At 44.4% G+C, this 21,066-nt stretch overlaps 2 protein-coding genes across 2 annotated transcripts; one reads left to right on the top strand and one right to left on the bottom strand.

Annotated features, from left to right (window-relative positions):
- Positions 1-5,001: 5,001 nt before the first annotated feature.
- Positions 5,002-12,628, bottom strand: erap1b (endoplasmic reticulum aminopeptidase 1b). The gene is made up of 19 exons (XM_068761005.1): positions 12,457-12,628; positions 11,712-12,232; positions 11,194-11,332; positions 10,892-11,026; positions 10,667-10,787; positions 10,302-10,456; positions 10,112-10,225; positions 9,776-9,907; positions 9,460-9,591; positions 9,138-9,227; positions 8,479-8,636; positions 8,288-8,367; positions 8,017-8,200; positions 7,682-7,838; positions 7,041-7,225; positions 6,799-6,960; positions 6,482-6,622; positions 6,131-6,212; positions 5,002-5,662 (listed from the first exon to the last, which is right to left on the bottom strand). The coding sequence occupies exons 1-19, from the start codon at positions 12,487-12,489 to the stop codon at positions 5,492-5,494; spliced, it is 2,892 nt and encodes a 963-aa protein (XP_068617106.1). The 5' UTR covers positions 12,490-12,628; the 3' UTR covers positions 5,002-5,491.
- Positions 12,629-13,551: 923 nt separating this feature from the next.
- naaladl1 (N-acetylated alpha-linked acidic dipeptidase like 1) lies at positions 13,552-20,706 on the top strand. The gene is made up of 19 exons (XM_068738663.1): positions 13,552-13,739; positions 13,820-13,992; positions 14,631-14,752; positions 15,537-15,656; positions 16,213-16,405; positions 16,575-16,668; positions 16,760-16,864; positions 17,350-17,435; positions 17,524-17,643; positions 17,730-17,815; positions 18,139-18,202; positions 18,389-18,456; positions 18,556-18,647; positions 19,097-19,190; positions 19,420-19,501; positions 19,659-19,832; positions 19,958-20,045; positions 20,123-20,215; positions 20,529-20,706. The coding sequence occupies exons 1-19, from the start codon at positions 13,552-13,554 to the stop codon at positions 20,704-20,706; spliced, it is 2,220 nt and encodes a 739-aa protein (XP_068594764.1).
- Positions 20,707-21,066: the final 360 nt, after the last annotated feature.

The raw sequence follows: 21,066 nt of genomic DNA, 5'->3' as shown, positions 1-21,066 counted from the left end.
ACCAAAGACATGCAGCCTAGGCTGATTGGTGTCGCTAAATTGTCCGTAGGTGTGAGTGTGTGTGTGGCTGGTTGTATGTCTCTGTGTTTCCCTGCGATGAACTGGCGGCTTGTCCAGGGTGTCCCCTGCCTCTCGCCCATTGACTGCTGGGATTGGCTCCAGCTTGGCCCGCGACCCGATAACGGATTAAGCGGTTAGAAAATGAAATGAAATTTGATCAATGACGACACAATCGTATTAAAATCTGCCAAATGCTTCAGTCAGCTTTGACGAGATCATCAAGCCTTTCTGACGAGTGCTGTGGAATCGACTCGAACAAGAACACACCTCTCAGTCGATCAAAACGGCTGTCACATGTCAGAAAATAATAATACATTTGTCAGAACACACATGATTACAATGTTCTTAACAGCAGCTGAAAATCCGAGCTCTGACCTCATCGTTCCCTACACTACCGTTCAAGAGTTTGGGGTCACCCAGACAAAGGAAGGTCAGTTCCATAGCTGCTCTAACCAGCTAAACTGTTTTCAGCTAACATGACTGCACAGGGCTTTAGCCTTCTGATGCAACGAGCAAACACTTTGTGATGGTTGCTGGAAACGGGCCTCTTTACACCGATGTAGATGTCGCACCAAAAACCAGAGATGTGCAGCTTGAACAGTCGTTTACCACGTTAACAATGTATAGAGAGTATTTCTGATTAGTTTAAAGTTATCATTGAAAAAAACAGTGCTTTTCTTTCTAAAATAAGACCATTTCTAAGTGACCCCAAACTTTTAAACGGTAGTGTATATATATATGTATTTATACATTGAGTCTAAGGGGAGTGTTGAGTAAACCACTTGAAAACCTTTAGTCGACGTATTGGTCCAGCGGTGGCAGCACTGCAAAAGACAGCAGCAGTATGGAAGCAGGCAGCAGGGGCAGTGGGACAGGCAGAGGGACAGATGGCTTAAACAGCCCCCCCCCCCAAACTGGGAGGGTGCGTTTGATGGTGATTGAGGAGGATGAGTCACATGATATGGTGGAAAATCTACGCTGTGCATCGATAGATGTTGGGAAGACAAGACCTAATTCTCCTGATTCAGGAGCACAGCGTGCCTTTGACTCCATTGTGGTTCATCTGAGCAATGTCACGTATGCCTTTAAAATATATACCATTAGTATTATGCTCATCAAAAACACACACATGCAAACAAACGGGACTGAAGACTGGAGATGATAACAGCAAGAGGGGAACTGACACACACACAGATCCTATTTTAACCACCATCACTCGGGGGGGGGGGGGGGGGGGTCTTAAATGTTTTAGTGGCTCAGACATGATTCTGTATGCGGCGCTGTAGTTGTAAACCTGGTGTCGTTTTATTCTAATCTTTATTCCCGTCTGCGCCCAAACATCACACTCATTACCACAACAATAAAACATGCTCACGATTAAAAAAAAAATATCATCTTTGACACATTCTTTACTCAAGTACCAGCTTGTCAAGTTCTGCGAGGCAGTCCAACCACCGAGACTGTCCTTAGCATCACCAGAAGCACAGCCTGGTGGTCCCGGCTCACGGCCGCGTCTGTGTGTGTGGATGCACCATGTCTGTGTGAGGCGGGGGTGTGATGGGATACACCGGAGCGCTGTACTCTGTGTAGGGGGGCGGAAGATCCTCTGGTTTGATTCCCAGCTGAAATAAATAGATCAAAACATCAAGTTAGACTCTAAATATCAGGAGTTTGTGAGTTTGTGTTTCTCATTGAGACGCCTGGGTTTAGACAGGCATGGGCAAACTAAGGCCCGGGGGCCATATACGGCCCGTTGGGTTTTTCAATCCGGCCCGCCGAAGTTGTCCAAATTATATCATTAAATATTTTTTTTTATAATTAAACCTCATTCATTTGACATTTTCCCTGTAATGCTACCTGTAAAAGGCCAAATCCTTTCATGTAATGGCTTTTGCATATCATTTATATTAGTTCACACAAACACTCCATCTGTTCCTGGCCCGGCCCATCTATCAAATCTGTGATTCTAAACCCCTGGTTTAGAATCCTTGGATTAGAATCACCTCATTATATGAAGGTGGAGGCCCGCAGTAGGCAGCTGTGTTGCACTGTGCTGGCGACTGGAACTCTTCGCTGTATCGAGGAACCCTGGCGTGGTCTTCACCGTCCTGCTGCGACCTGCTTCCAGGGAACGGGATGAAATATATGGGAGAAGGGCGCCCATCCTGCTCACTGCGTCGCCAACCCTCCCGCTCTATCCGCTCCTCCCTGTAGCGACTGTAGGCTCTGCAGAAGGTTGTGCAGAACATGATGGAGAGACCAAAGCCCAGGATGCCGAGGAAGATCCTTGGAAAAGAGGAGAAGAGGACAGTTGAGAGGAAAGATGAAGAAGGGCGTACGGCAGATGAAGACAGAGCGTGGGCACTGGTTTAGGTGTGAGATGAAGATTAGAATTATGGGGAAAAGAAGAGGCAAACCAGGAAGTACTGAAGTTCGTTACCTTGTGCTTGTACATGTGTAATGACAATAAAGTTAAACCGAACCTAAATAATGAAATATCCGGACATTTATATGTGACGGGTGGAGGCCGCACTGTTTTGAACAACAATCTCATTTTTGGTTCAAATGTTTTTCCTCTCATATCTTAATAAGTAGTATGACCTCTGAAGTATGACCTCAGAAGTATGACCTCAGGCTCAGACGTATGATAGTTCTTTCTGGCTAAAAACTATTTTCCTGCAAAGTAAAATAAGTAAACGTCTAAGAGAAGACAGTTTGAGACAGTATAAAAAAAACTTCAGTCAGTATCATCACACGGGTTAAATTAGCTACAAAAACTTTGTAAATAAACATCTTACTCTAGAATGGGAAGATATTCTAAATTCATTGTTGGGCCTGCGTGAGCAAAGCTGTTGATGGCTCAAAATAGATGGAGAGTCTGCACCTGAAAGGGAAACAGGGAAAGAATCGCATATCAGTTTTGCCATGATTCATTTGACTAAAAAAACATTATATCTATAGCTGCAAACTGCAGACTTCTACTATTTGTTTTCTCTTCCTGGATGTCTTCCAGGAAAATATACTTTGAACTTAAGACCCATAAATGTTTTATCCAGAACCCCATCGAGGCTTTATTGCCCATCCCTACTTGCAGGCACAGATAAAGTAGACATCTTACTGCAGTAGCCTCATTTGGTTTACAATCATTAACTGGACCTGATGGTCGTTTGTTGTGACGCAAGGATCTGATCATTACATTTGTTCCAATACGCCTGGAAAACTGATCAGGTGATCAGCATGACTATCGAGGTAATAGCTGTATAAGGATATCAATATCATGGACAGGTATGACAAAACAAAATATGGTCTGAATAAAATTTTGTATGAAAATCACCAGGCCTTTCAAAGAACAGGCTTTTTGTATTTTTCAGATACATTTATTTTAGAGGATTATCCAATGACGTAAAATAATCTTAGTTTGTTTTCCTCTGATAAATGTGATTAGAGATTGTAGAGTTTTAGAGATGCACTCTTTTCCACAGGACAGGGACCACTAACTAACTAATAACTAATCTAACAAGCCACCATTAACAACCTCGAACGGCTGACACAGCAACCACACATTTATTAAAGTTGCATCAATATTTGCTGGCATCAGCTATAGATCAATACTGACCTTTCACCTGTTGCAACCTGCGCTCAGTCCGGCTCAGATTCTCAACATGTTGTCCAGTCTGTGCTCATGGAGGAAAGAAACACGGTGTAATCTATATAGTGAGGTGGTCCAACATCACAGTGCGTTTTAGGTTCAATGGATCGCCATAAAAAAACCAGAGCAAACGACAGACAACCGGAATCACGAGCGGTGGGTGAGGCCAAAATTCACCACACATGATCAAGTGCGCACATTGGAACCAGGGCCAAGTTTGCCGACTGAACAAATGAAGAGTTCTTAATGTGGTTTATTCCAAATGAGATTCCATTTGACTGGTTTGAAGCAAATAAGCAAACAGGAAGTAGAATCTGAGAGCTCAGCTTACCTCCAAAACAGAAACGTGCGTCCTCAGGTGTACGACTGCCAGCGACAAGTCACCGGTGCAGAGTACAATTTCTATTGTGGGTGTGCTGATGAGGGGGCGTGTGTGTGTGTGTGTGCGTCTTCGTGTGCATACATGTAGGTTAGTTCAAGGCTCACCATTTATATATCACCCCCTGAGACACCATCAGACACTGAGATATTCACTGTCATTTCAGCTTGTGTTTATATTATACACACTCAGGTATTATGTACGGATCACATGTAGGAATATACTGCACGAATCACGAAGAGCAAAAAGGAAGAAGAAACTGGTTGAAGACGTTACACCTCTCATCCAAGAGGCTTCGTCAGTCCAGATACTTCTACTCCTGTTGGAGCAGGAAACAGGGAAAGGACCGAAACCACCAGGAAATGTTTTTTTTTTTTTTATCACTTAGACCTTTCGGTCCATCTGAAGAATTCATAGTAGCATTAGAGGCTTTAAAGTAACAGCCACCATAATTTACAGGTTAACCATCTTGAAACAGAAGCAGCAGAGGAAGAGAAAACCTTTTTAGAGATTGACTAGAAGAATTTTCCTCCTGTACAAAGTAAGAATCCTCGGCAGGTTACACACATGGATAATAAGGACCACCTTTATTGAGGCTCCTTAATGTTTACATGAGCAGAACATCAATACTGGTCCTTAGGGTTAAAGTGACAGGTCACGCTTAACTCAAATCTTCTGTGCTAGGAGAGCCCTAGCCTTTTAAGATGACCTCACCGTGTTATCATAGGTCGTTTCCACGAACGTCACAAATTACATATTTACATAGTTGCATAATTACACAATGGATGATGCAACTATTGTCACCAGGTGAACAAGCTTTTCATTCATGCTGAATGACTTGCTTGCAATTCAAGCATTTTACCTGAAAAAATAAATAAATAATGGAATACAGGACAAAAATAGAAATTCCCCCAATCAGCTTTATTTGTGTGGCAAGTGCTGTCAGAACTTTTATAATCCCTACTCTCACACCATGCAAACAATACTTGGATGATGGTAACTTTTATTTAAACAGGTATTTCAATATTCTAAATATCAAAATTATTATAATTATTATTTTTTTAATTACCCGAGCAGTAGTCCAGCACTTAATTAAAATGTACTTCTCACAAAAAAAAAAAAGAAGTATTCGCGTCACTCATCTTTGAACATGTTGAATGTCCAGGTAAAAACTTACACATACCCAACTTCATCCAAAACAAACCCACACCCCAACAAAGACACACAAACACAGACAAACTGTCAGGGGAGGGAGAAGGCTTCAAACTGATGTCAACTCCTCAACCATTCTTTAAGTTCTTTAAGGCACTCTACGATGTCTTGGGTCTCTTTGAGGCCGAGGACCGGAACCTCCATGTTGGCTTTAGCTACAAAGCAGCCCATGTTTTAAGTGTTCTCTGGAGCTATAGATCTTCATGCACGATTCTGCGGCTGCGTTTGTCCAGCCAGACCTGCAGCAGCGGAAGGTTGGTGTCCATCCAGCGGATGTTATCCTCAATTGTCTCGTATGTCTGCCGGATGCACCTCATCTCTGACCCCGTCTCCTCAGTTAGAGAGCTGAAGAAGGTTTTCACCTGAGCACAGAATAAAGGGTAGGAAGGCATCAACATCACGTCCGATAGCTGATGCATCCATTTAATGCACCGTCATAAAACTAGAAAAGCACTCAGAGAGCGCAGACCTCCGCCAAGCAGCTCATTCCCCTCCAACACCAGTGAATCTGAGTCGATGTGTATTTTTTACAGATTTTTGAATACTTACATGGAGTTTTCAATGTTAAAATGTAATATTTTTTCCTGACCTCATTCCGGATCAGATCTAGATGCAATTCGGTGGTGAGGTAGAGCCCCCCCACCCAACATGACTGTGTCACATTCCATAAACTTTGCTCAATAATCAAAGATATTGAGGGACACATTTTGAAGCTCCATTGACTGCAATGTTACAGAAGATTTCAAAGTGAATCCAGAATCCAGGATCTCTTCTGGATCATCACCAAAATGTAATCATCTGTTCCTGGTAACATTCCCAACATTTCTTACCTCATCCAGCATCTCCCTAGTGGAATAATGGTTGGTCACCTCGGTCACCATGTGCGATATCGTATGAGAGCCCAGGCCAAACCTGCCGCATCGAAGCAAACAGAGGCCACAGAAATCAAATATTTTAAAACTCATCAAATTAGAGCTGCTAAATAGCACCCCCTCCTATGACATATTAAAGTAAGACACAAAGATCATTTGGGTCTTTCTGTTAAGATCGCCGATCTGAAGGGAAGTTGTTTCACAGAGCAACACAGTGTGATTTAATAATTTACTGTCGTGAACCAGTCTTGGCCTTCACAGAGCTGGCATCGGGGAATGGTTCATACATGCGTGATGAAGCAAACTGACTTGTTGATCAGTGTGTTCCAATTGGCTCGGAGGAAGTCCCATGCCAGATTGTTGCCATGGGCGTTCTTGCTGACGGCGACGACCACGGCTGGGAGGTCTTGAGTCTTCATCACTTCACCCTGGAGGCTCTGCTCCATCATCCTGCCGACAGAAAGAGAGGAAAAAGAAGGGAATGGCAACAGAGGGAAGACACGCAGGCACAATGACTAGAAAGAACGTAATAAGAGGAAGAAGTAGAAACTCATTGGAGGAGAGGTGGAAAGTATAAACACAATGAAAGATGAAATGCATGTAGAGGAATGATAGAATGTACCTACCACCTGAGCTTGTCCTGGAGAGGGCTCATAGCCATCGCTATCTCTAGGCGGCTCCTTACAGACATTTGAAGCGAGCTGCGGTACTGCTCAAAAAGGAAGTCCCACCCCTCCGGTGTTTGAGCCCCAACCACAAAAACAGCCATGGTGGTGTCAACAGGGAGGCTGAAAACAGAGAAGGCTGTAAGTTCAGATACAAATATAGGAGAGTGCAGGCGTGCTCTTTTAGGGGGATGACCTCTGACCTCATGTTGCCATCAGAGTCCCTCCATTGGGTAAAAAGCTGGGTGGCTTTGGTCATGCAGGGGGCGTATTTCCTGAAGCAGCAGAACACCAGCAGGTAGCTCCGCAGCATTCGCTCCGACACTGATCCGGAGTCAGCCCACTGCTGCCGATCGATCAGGCCCCGGAACAGATCCACGATGTAGCCCTGAGTGGATAAATCAAAGGGCTGATCAATCAGCAAATAATCAAAAGGCTTCAAATTCAACTTTAAGCTTAAAGTAAACTGCTCAACTGTATTCTGCTCAGGCTTGATTTGATCAACGCTCTTGCTCAGAAACAGGTTGAATTACTTTACCTGCCAGCAGTGAAGAACAACATTCCAGTTATGCAGAATGGGCACAGAGCATTGTTTTACAAGCTTTCTACAGGTGAAAGCTGTATACTGAAGATTCTCTTATTTACTTTAATAATAGTGGTCTCACATCACCATCATCTCTCTGTCCTATAAGCCAATTCAAATACTGCTGATATTAAAGACTTTTTCAGAAATGGTTGGATTTTGTGTGTCTGTGATATCTAAAGACTTTCTACAATATGAACACTTATCACACACAGACACAGACACAGCCCCTCCGTTAGCATAAACAGTGCCTATGCTGACCTTCATCTGACTTTCCAGAGTCGCCATGTCTCTCCTCTCCATCAGTTTGTAGAGAGGAACAAGCTCTCGGAAGCCCTGAGTCACCGCCATGATCTCCGTCTCTTTGGAGAGGTACAACGACAGCTCCAGGGCCGTGTCCAGGCTCACCTCCCCGGTGCTGCAAAACAACAGGACGGGCTTCAAATCAACACCGGCCGGCAAGGTCATTTGTTGTTATGTAGGTCATTTTATAAGCTAAGACAATCCACGCCTCGTCACGCATACGTTCTTCAGGAGAACCAGAAGTATGACTAGAATGAAACTTCAAGCCGAACAGCCGGTGAAGCCGATCCGACCTGACCAACTGGAAGACGTCGTGGATGAGGCTGGCGCGGTCGTTGCTGGTCAGCGCGGTGTGATTGTGCTGCAGCAGTTTGATGATGGCGCTCCATCCGTTTCCTGCGTAGTGGACCATGTAGAAGCCGCTCATGTCCACGTTGAACTTCACCCAGTCCACCTCCTCCGGCAGCTGCAGGATATCTGCGTGCAGCAGCAGCAAATGGTTCAAGGTGAGGTTGATGCGACATGACGTGGGTCAAATGAGCTTCATCTGAGCGCCACCCTCACCCGCCTTCGTCTTCAGCAGGAAGCGTCGGGTGGTGCCGGACGCGCTGGTCACATAGGTCAAAGGGACCTGCCACAGGAATCTATCCACACACAAAGTGAAACGTGAAGCAGGACATCAAGTTACAGATGATGAATGTGATATGTTACGGGAGAAATACTAAACACTGAAAGTACTACTACAGTACTTCCACCTTTCAGTGAGGGAGGGGTCGTCAGTCTTCAAGTAGCGCTCCTGACTGACCCTGACCTCACGACCTCTGACCTCCACTGTCACCAGTGGGAAGCCCTCCTGCAGCGTCCATGTGTCCATGATGGCCTTGACATCCAGCTCATCACCAGTGTGCTGCTTCTATATATGCGTGCACACACACACACACACACACACACGCACACACACACACACACACATCATACACACTTAAGATTTTTCATCATTGATTTATCCATTGATCATCTTGACCGAGTGTTTGCTCTGACGCCTTCAAATCTTTCAGGTCTGCAAGCGAAAGACATTCCCTCCTGTCCTAAAGAACTAGAGAGACCAGGAATGTCCTCACATTCCTAAATCGCAGCTGAAGAGGCCTTCGTCATCCACACAGCTGATGCAGCGGTTGATAGCTAATTGATAAACCAGCTGGTCTTGCAGCTTTAATTCAAAGTGCACAATAGACCGTGACAGATCTAAGCTGTTTCCTCACGGACTCAAGAGTAGAAATATTTCAGAGTTCTAAGAATGCTGAGATTGTGAACAACAACAACAACAACAACAACAACAACAACACACACACAGAGGAAACCGGATGTCTTTGTGCTTTCTTGAACTCGGCTGCTACAGAGAATGAGAACATACGGAGGCTCCAGACTGCTCGCTGCGCTTGGAGCAAAATTCTTTCTCTTTCTCTTTCTTTTGATCTTCTTCCAGATGATCTAAACTGCAGATCTGGGAGCCGAACACAAATGTAACATCCGTTGTTGTTGTTGTTGTTGTTTTTACTGTGCAGAGCTGGGCAGACGCATTCTCAGCAGGGTTACACAGGCAGGAAAAATAACTTATGTGGCCACCCCCCCAAAAAAACCCCAACAACAATCATGTTTAAAATCTTACCGGTAACTTTAAACAACTGGGACAGGTCACATTATTATTATTATTATTATTATGACACATGGCTCACGTTGGTCAGGCTCTCCCACAGGTGGCTGTTGACAGTGTTTTGGTAGCTGTAGCGTGTCAGGTATCGGATGATGCCGATCTGAAAAGCCTCAGGAGTGAGGAAGTCCCGTAGCATATTCAGAATACATGAACCCTGAAAACATAGAGGGGGGGGGGGGGGCACACAAACAAGCAAATGAAATGCTAAAGTATACAATAGATGGTTTATAGAGAACAAACTGGTCTGAGATTAGATTATAGCCTGCTTACTTCCCACAGGACCAACCTAAGAATGTAGCCTGGGGGGGGGGCTAAACGTTGACCACTCGACCACTGACCTTGTCATACGACACGTCGTCAAACATCTCCTGGATCTGTGCCGGGTTTTCCACGTGGCTCGAGATGGGGTGGGAAGAGCTGAGGGAGTCCACCTCCATGGCCTCAAAGCATCTCCCCAAGAAGATGTCGTCCTGGAGAAAGAGAGCTCTAAATAATCCGCAGTGCATTCTAACGCTGCTTGAACTACGACGTGCTATTAATAGTTTCCAACAGTTAAAAGGAACTTTAAGCTGAAGAAGAACAATTGACGGCGAGCACGGATAAAAGCGGACACACTGATCTAGAGCAGCCGGTCCGGATGGGGTTCTGATCCCTCGCCTGCGCTCTGCTCTCACCACTTGCAGCTCTGGATAGGTGACGTTGACAGAAATAAACTCCATGAACTTGGCGAAGCCCTCATTGAGCCAGAGGTCGTTCCACCACTCCATCGTCACCAAGTTGCCAAACCACTGGACGGGAGAGCAGCCTTCAGCACGCAAACAATTTATCAAGAGTTTTAGACGCAGGTTTGCAGGACAGGCCTACCTGGTGCGCGAGCTCGTGTGCGATGATCAAAGTGATGCTGAGTTTGTCTGAAGCCGAGGATTTCTCGGGGTCGAAGAGGAGGCCCGCCTCTCTGTACGTGGTGAGACCCCAGTTCTCCATCGCACCCGCCTGGAAGTCAGGGATGGCAGCCAGGTCTGCAGGAAGTCACAATTGGATAGTTTACACACGTTTTCGTCTCAGGGTAATGCTGAGGTCGAAGCATCCCGTTATATATTTATATTCGGAGAACGCTTTCTCAGATGTGGGATAACGACTCAGTTTGACGTCTGCCAGCACTGAAGAAAAAAGAGCAGCTACACAAATGTAATAGTGACATAAAGGTGATAACACAAATTCCCTCTCACCCTGCTTTGGGAGTGGGTAAGGAATATCAAAATAGTCTTCGTAGAAGTCCAGCAGGTTGGCAGCGGCTTCCAATGCGAAGGCTGTCTGGTTGATCTTCTCGGGCACGGTGTAGACGGAGATCTGATGGCGAGACAGTTAAAGTTCGAGCAGCACCATTCCTCAGGGCCGTGTTAAAGCTCGACGACGTTGTAGCTCGATGAAGGCCCGTCCGGCGTCCTCCTCACCTTGACACCGTGCTCGGAGGTCTTGCTCACAGACGTGAAGTCAGAGACGATGTACGCCACCAGGTAGGTGCTCATTTTCACCGTGGTGCCAAAGTGATCCTCGAGCAACCCGCCGAGCAACTCCACAGTCTTTACCTGAGGAGCGCAGAGGCGTGAAGGAAACGTGCTTCAGCACCGTGTTGCACTTCCCGTTTAGATTTCTGTCACACATTTTCATTTGCGTCTAAAAGCAAAGTCAACTAGCGCACGCGCACGCGCACACGCACACGCACACGCACACGCACACGCACACGCACACGCACCTTGGGCATGTTGGATATGGCGACGTGCCGTGGCTCTCGAACCATTACGATGGTGAAGTTGGACTTGAAGGCCGGCTCGTCAAAACAGGGGAAGGCTGCCCGAGCGGAGGTCGCTTCAAACTGCGTGGATGCCAGAAACCTGATAACACGTTAAATAAGGCTTCAGGTGACGCCCTGGGTGGGAATCAGGGGCAGGAGTGGGGGGGGGGGGGGGGGGCAGAAAGGTCACTCTAAAGAAACCCTAAGGCTTCAGGTGACGCCCTGGGTGGGAATCAACCTTCACTGTCCCTCTTATTGTCTCATTTCTAATCCAACCTGGTCACTCCCAAGGAGAACCTCAGCATCTTCATCTCCGTCACTTCTAGCTCCGCCTCCTGTCTTTTCCGCCGAGCCACTGTCTCTAAGCCGCCCATCATGTCTTGTAGACCTCTCCCTTCCTCCTCGCTGACACTCTCCCATCACATTCTACCTTCATTTATGATAAGAATGAATGTTAGGCGAACAATAGGTGCTCCTACCGGACCGCTCCACTCCGGGTGCGGTAGCTGCTTTTGTAGAATCCGTGGAGGCTGTCAGACAGGTTGGCAGCAAACTCCAGATGAACGCCATACCTCCGACCTCTGGTCAGCACCGAGTCCGATACCAGGGCCAGCTGGTCGAAACGAGGATACTCCAAAACCTGCAGCGGCCTCACCCCCCCTTCGGGTGCGAGGAGCAGCACGTTGGATACCTGCAGCTGCTTGGCGTGGAGAACGATGGCGCTGGTGTCTTCGTGCACGTCAAGCTGGATGCGGACCGCGCCAGTGAAGTCCAGGGAGGTCAGGTTGGCGTGGATGGTCAGATGGTAGTGCAGAGGAGAAAGGCTTTTAGGAAGCCTCATGCGGTTCCAGGGGAATGGTCTTCCGTTGGTGGCTCTGGGAGCATCATCGGCTGGGCCTTGGTTGGGAAGCAGGGCTGCTGATCCAGGAGGGAAGGGGAGGAAGGGCAGCAGCAGGAAGACCGCCAACATGGCAGCGGTGAACGCGACTAATACTCCCTGCTGGAAGACAGATATCATGCGTAAAGACGCAACATCTCATTTCACATTATTTCGGTAAAGTTCAAATGAATCTCGTGTTTCCGGAAAACTCAGACAATGGCAGCGTCGAAAGATCGTTCGATTTATCAGACTTCCATTCATGCATAGGACGAATCCCGATCGATATATTGACATGTTTCATCTCCGTTGAGCTTCAGCTCGCTTCTCTGAGTTGTTCTACTTACTCTTCCGTCCTCCGCTGGCTGCGCTCGTTTCATTCAAAAGTGAAAGCGAAACAAGGAACGAGAATTTGCATGACGGGAGGAAACGGAGAAAACGCGCATGTGCGCATCCTATTTATTATTTTTAGTTGTAAAGTAATTATAATTATTATAGTATTTTGTGAGGAGGCATTAAGAATGATGGTGGACCGGCGTTAGCGTAGGACACAGAAGGAAACGTCGACCGTAAACCTTTGGTTCCGTGTTGTCTCTGTCTGCAATGAGACATTTTGTCCTCTAGATGGCGCCTTGGTTTGTTGTTTTATTTGCGTTCGTGTCTCATCTCGATCTTATTATAGTTTTAGTCCTTGAATGCAATAAAATCAATATTTAAAATGCTAGATTTTGTGCTCCATAGGAATGACCTGATCGTGGGACACTGCAGAGGTGCTGCTGCTACGACTGGGAAACTCTATGTAGAGATAAAAAAAGAAAAAGAAAAGAGACTGAAAACCCACTCTCATTCATCATTCATAATTATTTGTTCTATACTTATGTTTCCCATTTTTTTTTATATGATGGAGTATTAAGGCCACAATAATATTTTTTTTATTTCCGTATTACGAGAATAAAGTTGTAATATTATGAAATTAAAGTCATAATATTACAAGAATAAATTCATGATATGATATTACAAGAAAAAAAAGTAATAATTTTACGAGAATAACGTAATAATATTACGACTTTAATCTCGGGATTTTGCTCAAATATCAATCTTCTAAATCTCTGAGTATCACTAGAAACAGAAATATTTACTCCAAAACCTCAGAGTGTGTTTGTTAACATTGGCAAAAAAAGAAAAAAGGATTTATACCCTCCTCTCACACACGGGATGGGATAAAGTCCATCCCATCTGCAAACATTAATAAGTCAACTTTACAATGAGCATGTCTTTATCGCACTGATGTTGAAGTGATTATTTGGGAACCTGATAGAATTTTCGCTCCTAAAGATCTGGATTGATAAGCACCAAAGCATTGCTGGCTTTTGGGGAAAACTCACAAACAGGAAGATTTAGATTAAACTTATTTTAGAGAAGACATAATTCCCGGGAGGAGAATGAAAAAGCTGGTGTTGATCTCGATTGCGTGCAGCACTGCAGTGCTGGCGGTAGGTATCCTGATTGGTCACTTTGGTATCAGCTCGGGACCCTCCTGGGTGAGCGATGTGGCGAGGGATGTGGACGAGCACTTCATTGTGAAGTTCATGTTGGAGGTGAACAACGTCCAAATTCAGGAGAATCTAAAGTTCGTTTACCTTTTTTTTTTTTTATTATTAGACCTTCATGATTTCTTCTTATCTTTAATTGATTTTTTTTTCCTCACAGGGTGTTGACAAAAGTACCCCACCTGGCTAGCACAGCTGGAGATGAGCAGGCAGTCCAGTTTATCCTTAAGAGATGGCAGGACCCTGAAAATGGCCTGGATCAGGCCTGGAAAGAGGACTACGTGGTCTACCTGTCCTTTCCTGACCGCAGCAATCCCAACAAGGTCACTGTAGGTGAGCCAACAAGTGTTGGATGTGTTGGAATGAGAGCAGGGATATTGTGGAAACATTCCTCTACCTATTTCCTTTGACTACGGTTTAACAAATTGAATGAGTAAATCTGAACCATCGTCCTGAACTGAGTGTGCATTTTGGCGAAGCTCCTGTATGTGACAGTTCTTTTACTATTTACATGCTTACTAATGTGTGCTTATTCTATTGGATATCGAAAACAATAGTTGTGTCCTCTCTACTCACTCGTGTATTCTTAAAAGATATTTCACTGTATTGAATCTATAATGGAGTACAACGTGTCTTCATCCAAACGTTTCTCCTCAGAATAAATACACCGAACATATGAAATCACAATATGAATCCAAGTACGGATTTAATGAAGGAAGGTTGCAGTAAAAAGGAATTTATTTATCCATAACATCTATAGTATCATGCCGGTATCCTCAAGCTATCCATTCATTATTATATTTTGCTGATATTTTTAACCACGCTGTTCCATAACCAACACTCGGCAGCAGTATTTTTGTTGAATATTCCACATTCAAACCAAAAGCTTGATCAAACTGAAGCTCGTCGCTGTCCACAGTCATATCTTATCATTTTTTAGCAGACCAGCCAATGTGAGTTGTTCGTTTCAGTGAGCCCATCTGACACTGTGCTGCACACCGTCAGAGAAAGAGAGAAGGCTTATACTCCAGACCAGGATGATCCTGATGTGGTTCAGCCATACGCTGCATACTCCCCTGCGGGACACCCGAAGGTAAAAAGCTGCATCCATACCTGTCCAACATTCTATTTGAAGCTCTTATAAATACCCCAATGAATCACTGCGTTCAATGATTTAAGTTATTTTTATACGTTAAGTATTGTGATTCTATGCTGTGAATGAGTCTGAGATCCTCTGATGTGAATTCCTATAACACAAAATGTGTGATTTCCACCTTTGAGTGCTATTTCTAGGGAAAAAAAGAAAGTAAAATACGGTTTTATAAGATTAAAAGGATTACAATCTTCCGCAGCACTTATCTCACAAGGACATAATCTGTGCACTATATTACAGCATAAATCATAAAACACATGATCGTCCCATTCCCGTAACTCACAGCTTATTTCTCGTAACATTTGAGGCTCCTTTGTTCTCTTGTCTTTTGAAGGCGATAAGGAGCATTTAGATAAGAAGCCGTATCCCAAATAGCTGGACAATAACTAAACTACAAATGACCGTTTGTGTGCATTAAGAGTAAATTTATAAATACACTGTCGCGTGTGAATGGGAAGAAAGAAGAAGTCTTAAAAAGAAAGCGGGACTCTCGTTTCTGATTAATAGTGAAATAAGAATAATCGTGAAATACGCTCTGTGACATCATTAGATCTTTCACATGTCTAGGAAAGAACAGATAAGATCATTTATTACGTAGACTGAGTTTATAAAAACAAAACAATGTTTGTTTGCAGCAATTTTTTCTGCAAACAGATCGTCAAATCGCGGCCTTTGTTGACTGTGTTGTTGTTGTTGTTGTTGTTTTACTGCTGCTGTTTTTTAGGGCAAACTGGTTTACGCCAACCAGGGGACACCCACTGACTACGAGCAGTTAAACCGGACAGTGGATCTAAGAGGAACCATCGCCATCACCCGATATGGTGGGGCAGGAAGAGCTGATAAAGTGAGCAGCAGGTCGTCTGTAGCATAATAAGCTGTTTGTGTTTCTTTGTGATTCATAGAACGGAGTAGAAACATCTGTCCATGAAGGAAAAAAGGCCCGTGAGCGAAGTTCAGGCAGCGAAGCCGGTTTCTAATCTCGAGATGATGCATTTTATTGAGATGATTAAAAGGGTGTGGAGGACAAACCTGTTGCATTAGTTCAGAGTCCTGAGGACAAAGATGAAAGCTTTACCGACTCTCAGGAACGGGCTCCCGCTTCTAGATCTACTACAGTATTAGTTTGTAAATCCATGACTCTTAAAGTAAATATCACAAAACCATATATTATTTATGTTGCTGAATCATGCAGTTCAAATAAAATAAATTATTAACCCTAATAAATTAAACATCAATCATACAAAATATCAATAATATAGTATCTTTGTTCAAAGCATTGACAAATGCTATTTAATAGCAAACCGTTTGCTCGGCTTGTTGACATGAAGAACTCTTCTATAATTAAATCATTGCTTGTATGTAATATCCATCTGATGTTAAGTCCCGTGTGTCCCGCCCAGGCCATCAACGCAGCACCCTATGGCGTCGCCGGTGTGCTTGTTTACACCGACCCCCTGGACATCAACGATGGCCTCATGTCGGACGCTAGCGAGACGTATCCTCACTCCTGGTACCTGCCGCCATCTGGCGTGGAGAGGGGTTCCTACAAAAACCAGTACGGGGACCCACTCACACCCTACCTGGCTGCCAAAGGTAGACAAGGGACTTATGGAATAATGGGATACAAGGTTCACGTACAATAATATATATTCCCTTTTATGGCGTGTTTTCACAACAGCAACCCATGTAAAGATAAAAATGCTTTAATGTGTAACTTTCTTTTAGATTCTTCAGAATGTAATATTTAATTTTTATTTTACAGAGGAAACGTACAGAATTCCCCCTGAGAACATCCCAGGTATCCCACCCATTCCAATTCAACCAATCGGATTTGAAGACGCCTACATACTCATCTGGTCCGTGACGCAACTGGTCCGCTTGGCCAAATTGAACACAGATCCAAATGGAGGTTGGTAGTTCTTACTTGATTCCGATTGGTCATTTCAGTGAGCTGGGTGGAGAAGCAGCTCTGGCTGAATGGCAGGGAGCGTTCAACTGTTCCTACAACTACGGAGGCCCCGGGTTCAAACCTACATCTGCTTTCCACGGCAGGTAGCCAACGACCAGACGCCAATCCCGATCTAGAAGGCAAACCTACTGTTTGTAAAGAAGAATCAAAGCGTGGCTGTTTACTTGATCTATTTGATGTGGCTCACGTCTCTGTGTAGCGTATATGCAGGTCGAAGATTCCCATTGGTTGTCTCACTTTAAAAAGGTTTCTTTGAGATGTGATCAAGGCCGGTCGCCAGAATGCATTTGAGTCCCTTGGAGTTATTTTGTGATTCCCTTGCCTATACATGTTTCCATACCCAAAATGCGTCCAGGAAGTGCTAAATAAAATAAATACAAATATTAAAATTAATCCCAGCTTGTTCTGCACACATAAGCAAATGTACTCTGGCCTTCTTCACCCCTCAGAGAAGGAGAAAAGTCATGTTTTGTGTTTGCATCCCGTTTGACGAGGCGGCTGTTGTTCCGGGTGAGATCTATTTATTCTCATCTCTTCTTTGCTTCATACTTCTGTCGCCGTGTCCCAGTGACGTTAAACTGGACATCTTCAACCACGGCAAGCTGGAGTCCTCCTCCAATGTCATGGGAGTTATCAGAGGGAGCGTTGAGCCAGGTGAAGCTGGAGCCCGGATTCCATCGGTTCTCAGCTGGTTTCATCGTGAAATTAATCTTTGCTGCTCTGTGCTCGGCCTTATCCACAGATCGGTATGTGATCTACGGGAACCACAGGGATAGCTGGGTTTACGGTGCCGTAGACCCGAGCAGTGGGACGGCGGTAATGATGGAAGTGTCCAGAGTTCTGGGCATGATGGTCAAGAAAGGTGAGGCCACTTACAGCGGGAGAGCTTCTAAATGTTTCATCTAGAGCTCAGGATAAAGAGCTCATCGCTATTCCTCTTTGCGACAGGCAAGTGGAGGCCTCGCAGGTCAATCATCTTTGGAAGCTGGGGAGCAGAGGAGTTCGGGCTGATCGGCTCTGCAGAATACACAGAGGTGAGTTTGTGTTACTCCATGACAATAGGCACAACACAAAGCAGCATCTTAATTTAATAATGCGTTTCATCAAATCCCTAATCCCAGATTGTGTGTTTCTTTACAAATAAAATGTTTGATTCTTGGTCTGGGATTCAGTTTATTATTAGGCTGAATTAGTCAGATTCTATTGGTAACCCTGAGAAGGTTTAAAATCTTTGAGACAGCTCTGCTGAATTAAATAGATACGTTTATCTACGTTTCTCTTGTTGCACACAAATAGTCTCGCTTGGAGAACTGCTTGTGTACTTAGAGAGGCAAATATGCTTGTGTCATTTCTCCAGCAATACTTCACCAAGCTCAGCGAGAGAACTGTTGCTTACATCAATGTGGATATAGCTGTCTTTGGTAAGGATCTCCAGGTTGAGAATATCTAATGCACAAATCCAGGCAATACAGAAGTAGATGTTCAGTTGAGCTTTTTTTTTTTCCTTGCTACGTAATGGCAAATGAATAATGGCTTCCACTGTAGGAAGTATTGATTGGACCTGAAAGTCCTGATGGCGGCCCACTCATTCATCTTCTCCTCTACAGCTAACGCCACTTTCAAAGCTTCAGGGATGCCATCGTTGCAGAGCGTCATCTTCAAAGCTGCGAAACAGGTGTTGTGTGTAAATACTGACCTGTGACCTGTGGGTCCTTCTTTGACTTGAATAAAAAAAATGTCTCCTGGAACCTGATTATTATACTTGTGGCTCTAGGTCGATGCACCTGGACTGGAATCCACATCCGTGTACGATAACTGGATCCGATATTCCAAAAGGGTCAGTCCGGCACACGGAACCATTCCCAAGTAATTAACTCATCTCATCTTCCCACATCTTGTATATTATCCTAGGAGAACAGATATTTAGCTTTTTTTTTTTTTTTTAAATCACCAAGAAAGCTTACAAAACTGTATTTCCAATTTTTGATCTAGCCTAAGCCACCATCTGTACTTGATTGTTTTCAATTAAATACATTTTTATTGTTTAAATAAATAGAGAGTTTCAAATTCAAAATGACAAACACCTGGGTCACCGTGGTTAATGTTGCAATGCAATTTGCAGAGATGCATTTAACTATTTAGGGGGGGGCACTCTCAGTAGCAGCTAAAGATAAAGACACTATATACACTTTTCCCATGTAGAATGTTTAGATTTTATAAAATAAAATGACTGCATTGTGTGGAGTCTTTGGTTGTGGATATTGAAATAGTCTCATAGTCTTCATAGTCTCTTCTGCTCTTGTTTCCTCTAACAGAATGGGATACCTGACAGGAGCAGGGAGTGATTACGCTGCCTTTGTCCATTACCTGGGAATTACCTCCTTGGACATGGCATACACCTACGACAAAGTATTACAGATGTCCTCATAAATTCATGTCTTTTATTCTTAGATCCTCTACAATTAGATTTTTTTTTCTTCCTCCTAAATATTGAGGATGAGGACAGATTCTTCCTCCCTGCTAACTGGATATTGTGTGTTGCACTTTTGTCACACACTATTGACTATGAAGTCATGCTCATCTGAGGAGAGGTCAGAGGTCATCTAACGCATGGAGATTTGTTTTTTTTTTTGTGTAGAATAAAACAAATGCTCGGATTTACCCCGCTTACCACACGGCATACGACACCTTCGACTACGCCTCGAGATTCATTGATCCTGGTGAGCGGCAACATTTTCTTTTATTTGGTTTTGTCATAAATCCAACTGCATGCATGTTTCTGTGGCGGTAATTGGATGGATGTGTTAACTTGATCTATATTTGCAACTGAAAGAAACCTTATTTAGCATCTCTTTCTCCCCCCGCTCCTCCTCTCAGGGTTGGTCTGTCACCAGGCCATCGCCAGGACATCGGGGAATATTTTGGTCCGGTTAGCCGACAGCTTGGTGTTGCCACTGAACTCCAGTGACTATGCTGAAACTCTGGAATCCTACCTCAACACAGCAGTGAATCTCTATCAGCATCAGCTGCAGACTAGGAATATCTCTATTGGTAACCACAAATGTTTGTGTTTGTGTGCGGGGAATTTGTTGATCACTGAATTTGATATGGGTTTTGACATTTTCTGAGCTTCCATCAATCTCTCAATCGACTGTGCGTTCCTTCCATTTGCACAGAACCACTGAAACGAGCCGTGGCTGCGTTTCGGAGAGCCTCCGCACGGTTGGATCGGGTGATTCTTGATTCCGATCTGGCAAATGAAACGTAAGCATGCAGATGTGGATTCGCTGCCCTTGTCAAAGTGAATGAAAGTCTGCCATCGCTTCCTCTTCCTCTCTCAGACCGCTGAAGGTCAGACGGATCAACGACCAGCTCATGCTGCTCGACCGAGCTTTCCTGGACCCTCTAGCTTTCCCTGATAAGCATGCATTCAGGTAGGAACACTATTGTCAGTCTGAAAATAAACTTAAGCAGACCACATCAACGATATTATAATAATGAAGTGTCATTTTCATCAGCGTGGCTGTGTTGTGTTTTGTGCTAATTAAATACTAATAATCTCAGAACACTACTGCCCTAGAGGAGGAACACGAACGGAGCTGCTAGCATGGTTATAGACAACACTTTTATCTCCTCGTTGTCGTTTCCACAGTCCCTGCCGAGAGATTATCTTCAACCACAGCTTTGACTAATTTGTCAGCCGCCTATCATTTGTGAATCATTTTTATTTCCCCGTGTGACACGCAGGCATCTTATCTGGGCTTCGAGCAATGCAGGACATCCAACCTTCCCAGGCCTGGCTGATGCTTATGTCGATGCCGAGTCATCGGGACAGTCCAGCGACTGGGACAAAGTGCACCGCCACCTGTCCGTCCTGAGCCAGGCCATCGACGGCGCTGCCAGCACACTGGCTGACGTCATATAGAGGGGGAGGGGGGGGGGGGGGGGGAGATTTTTTATCAAGAGGCAATGATGGCCTCCCTGATTAGTTTGGCTGTGATGGGAGTCTTTATGGATAATTATGTAAGGGAATAAGAAATCATTGAACAAAGCTCACCAGTAAACAAGAATGATGTCTTCTACTCTTATTATTAAAGTATTTAAACACGGTGAACCTTTTTCATGACAGTATTTCAATACAATTTCAACACAACAATTGTAGTTATTTTATAAACAGTCCAGCCACTGTTAAACTGGCTGAGCAGAGAAAAGCAAAAGGCACAAAGAACAGACAAATGTAATGATGGCACTGAAGCAGGACACAAGGCATGATCAAGCTCTGCCA

This window comes from Brachionichthys hirsutus, chromosome 4 (genome assembly GCF_040956055.1).
Source record: "Brachionichthys hirsutus isolate HB-005 chromosome 4, CSIRO-AGI_Bhir_v1, whole genome shotgun sequence".
Classification (NCBI taxonomy): domain Eukaryota; kingdom Metazoa; phylum Chordata; class Actinopteri; order Lophiiformes; family Brachionichthyidae; genus Brachionichthys; species Brachionichthys hirsutus.
Note: the sequence above shows the minus strand (reverse complement) of the source record. Positions and strands in the feature narration are given on the sequence as shown.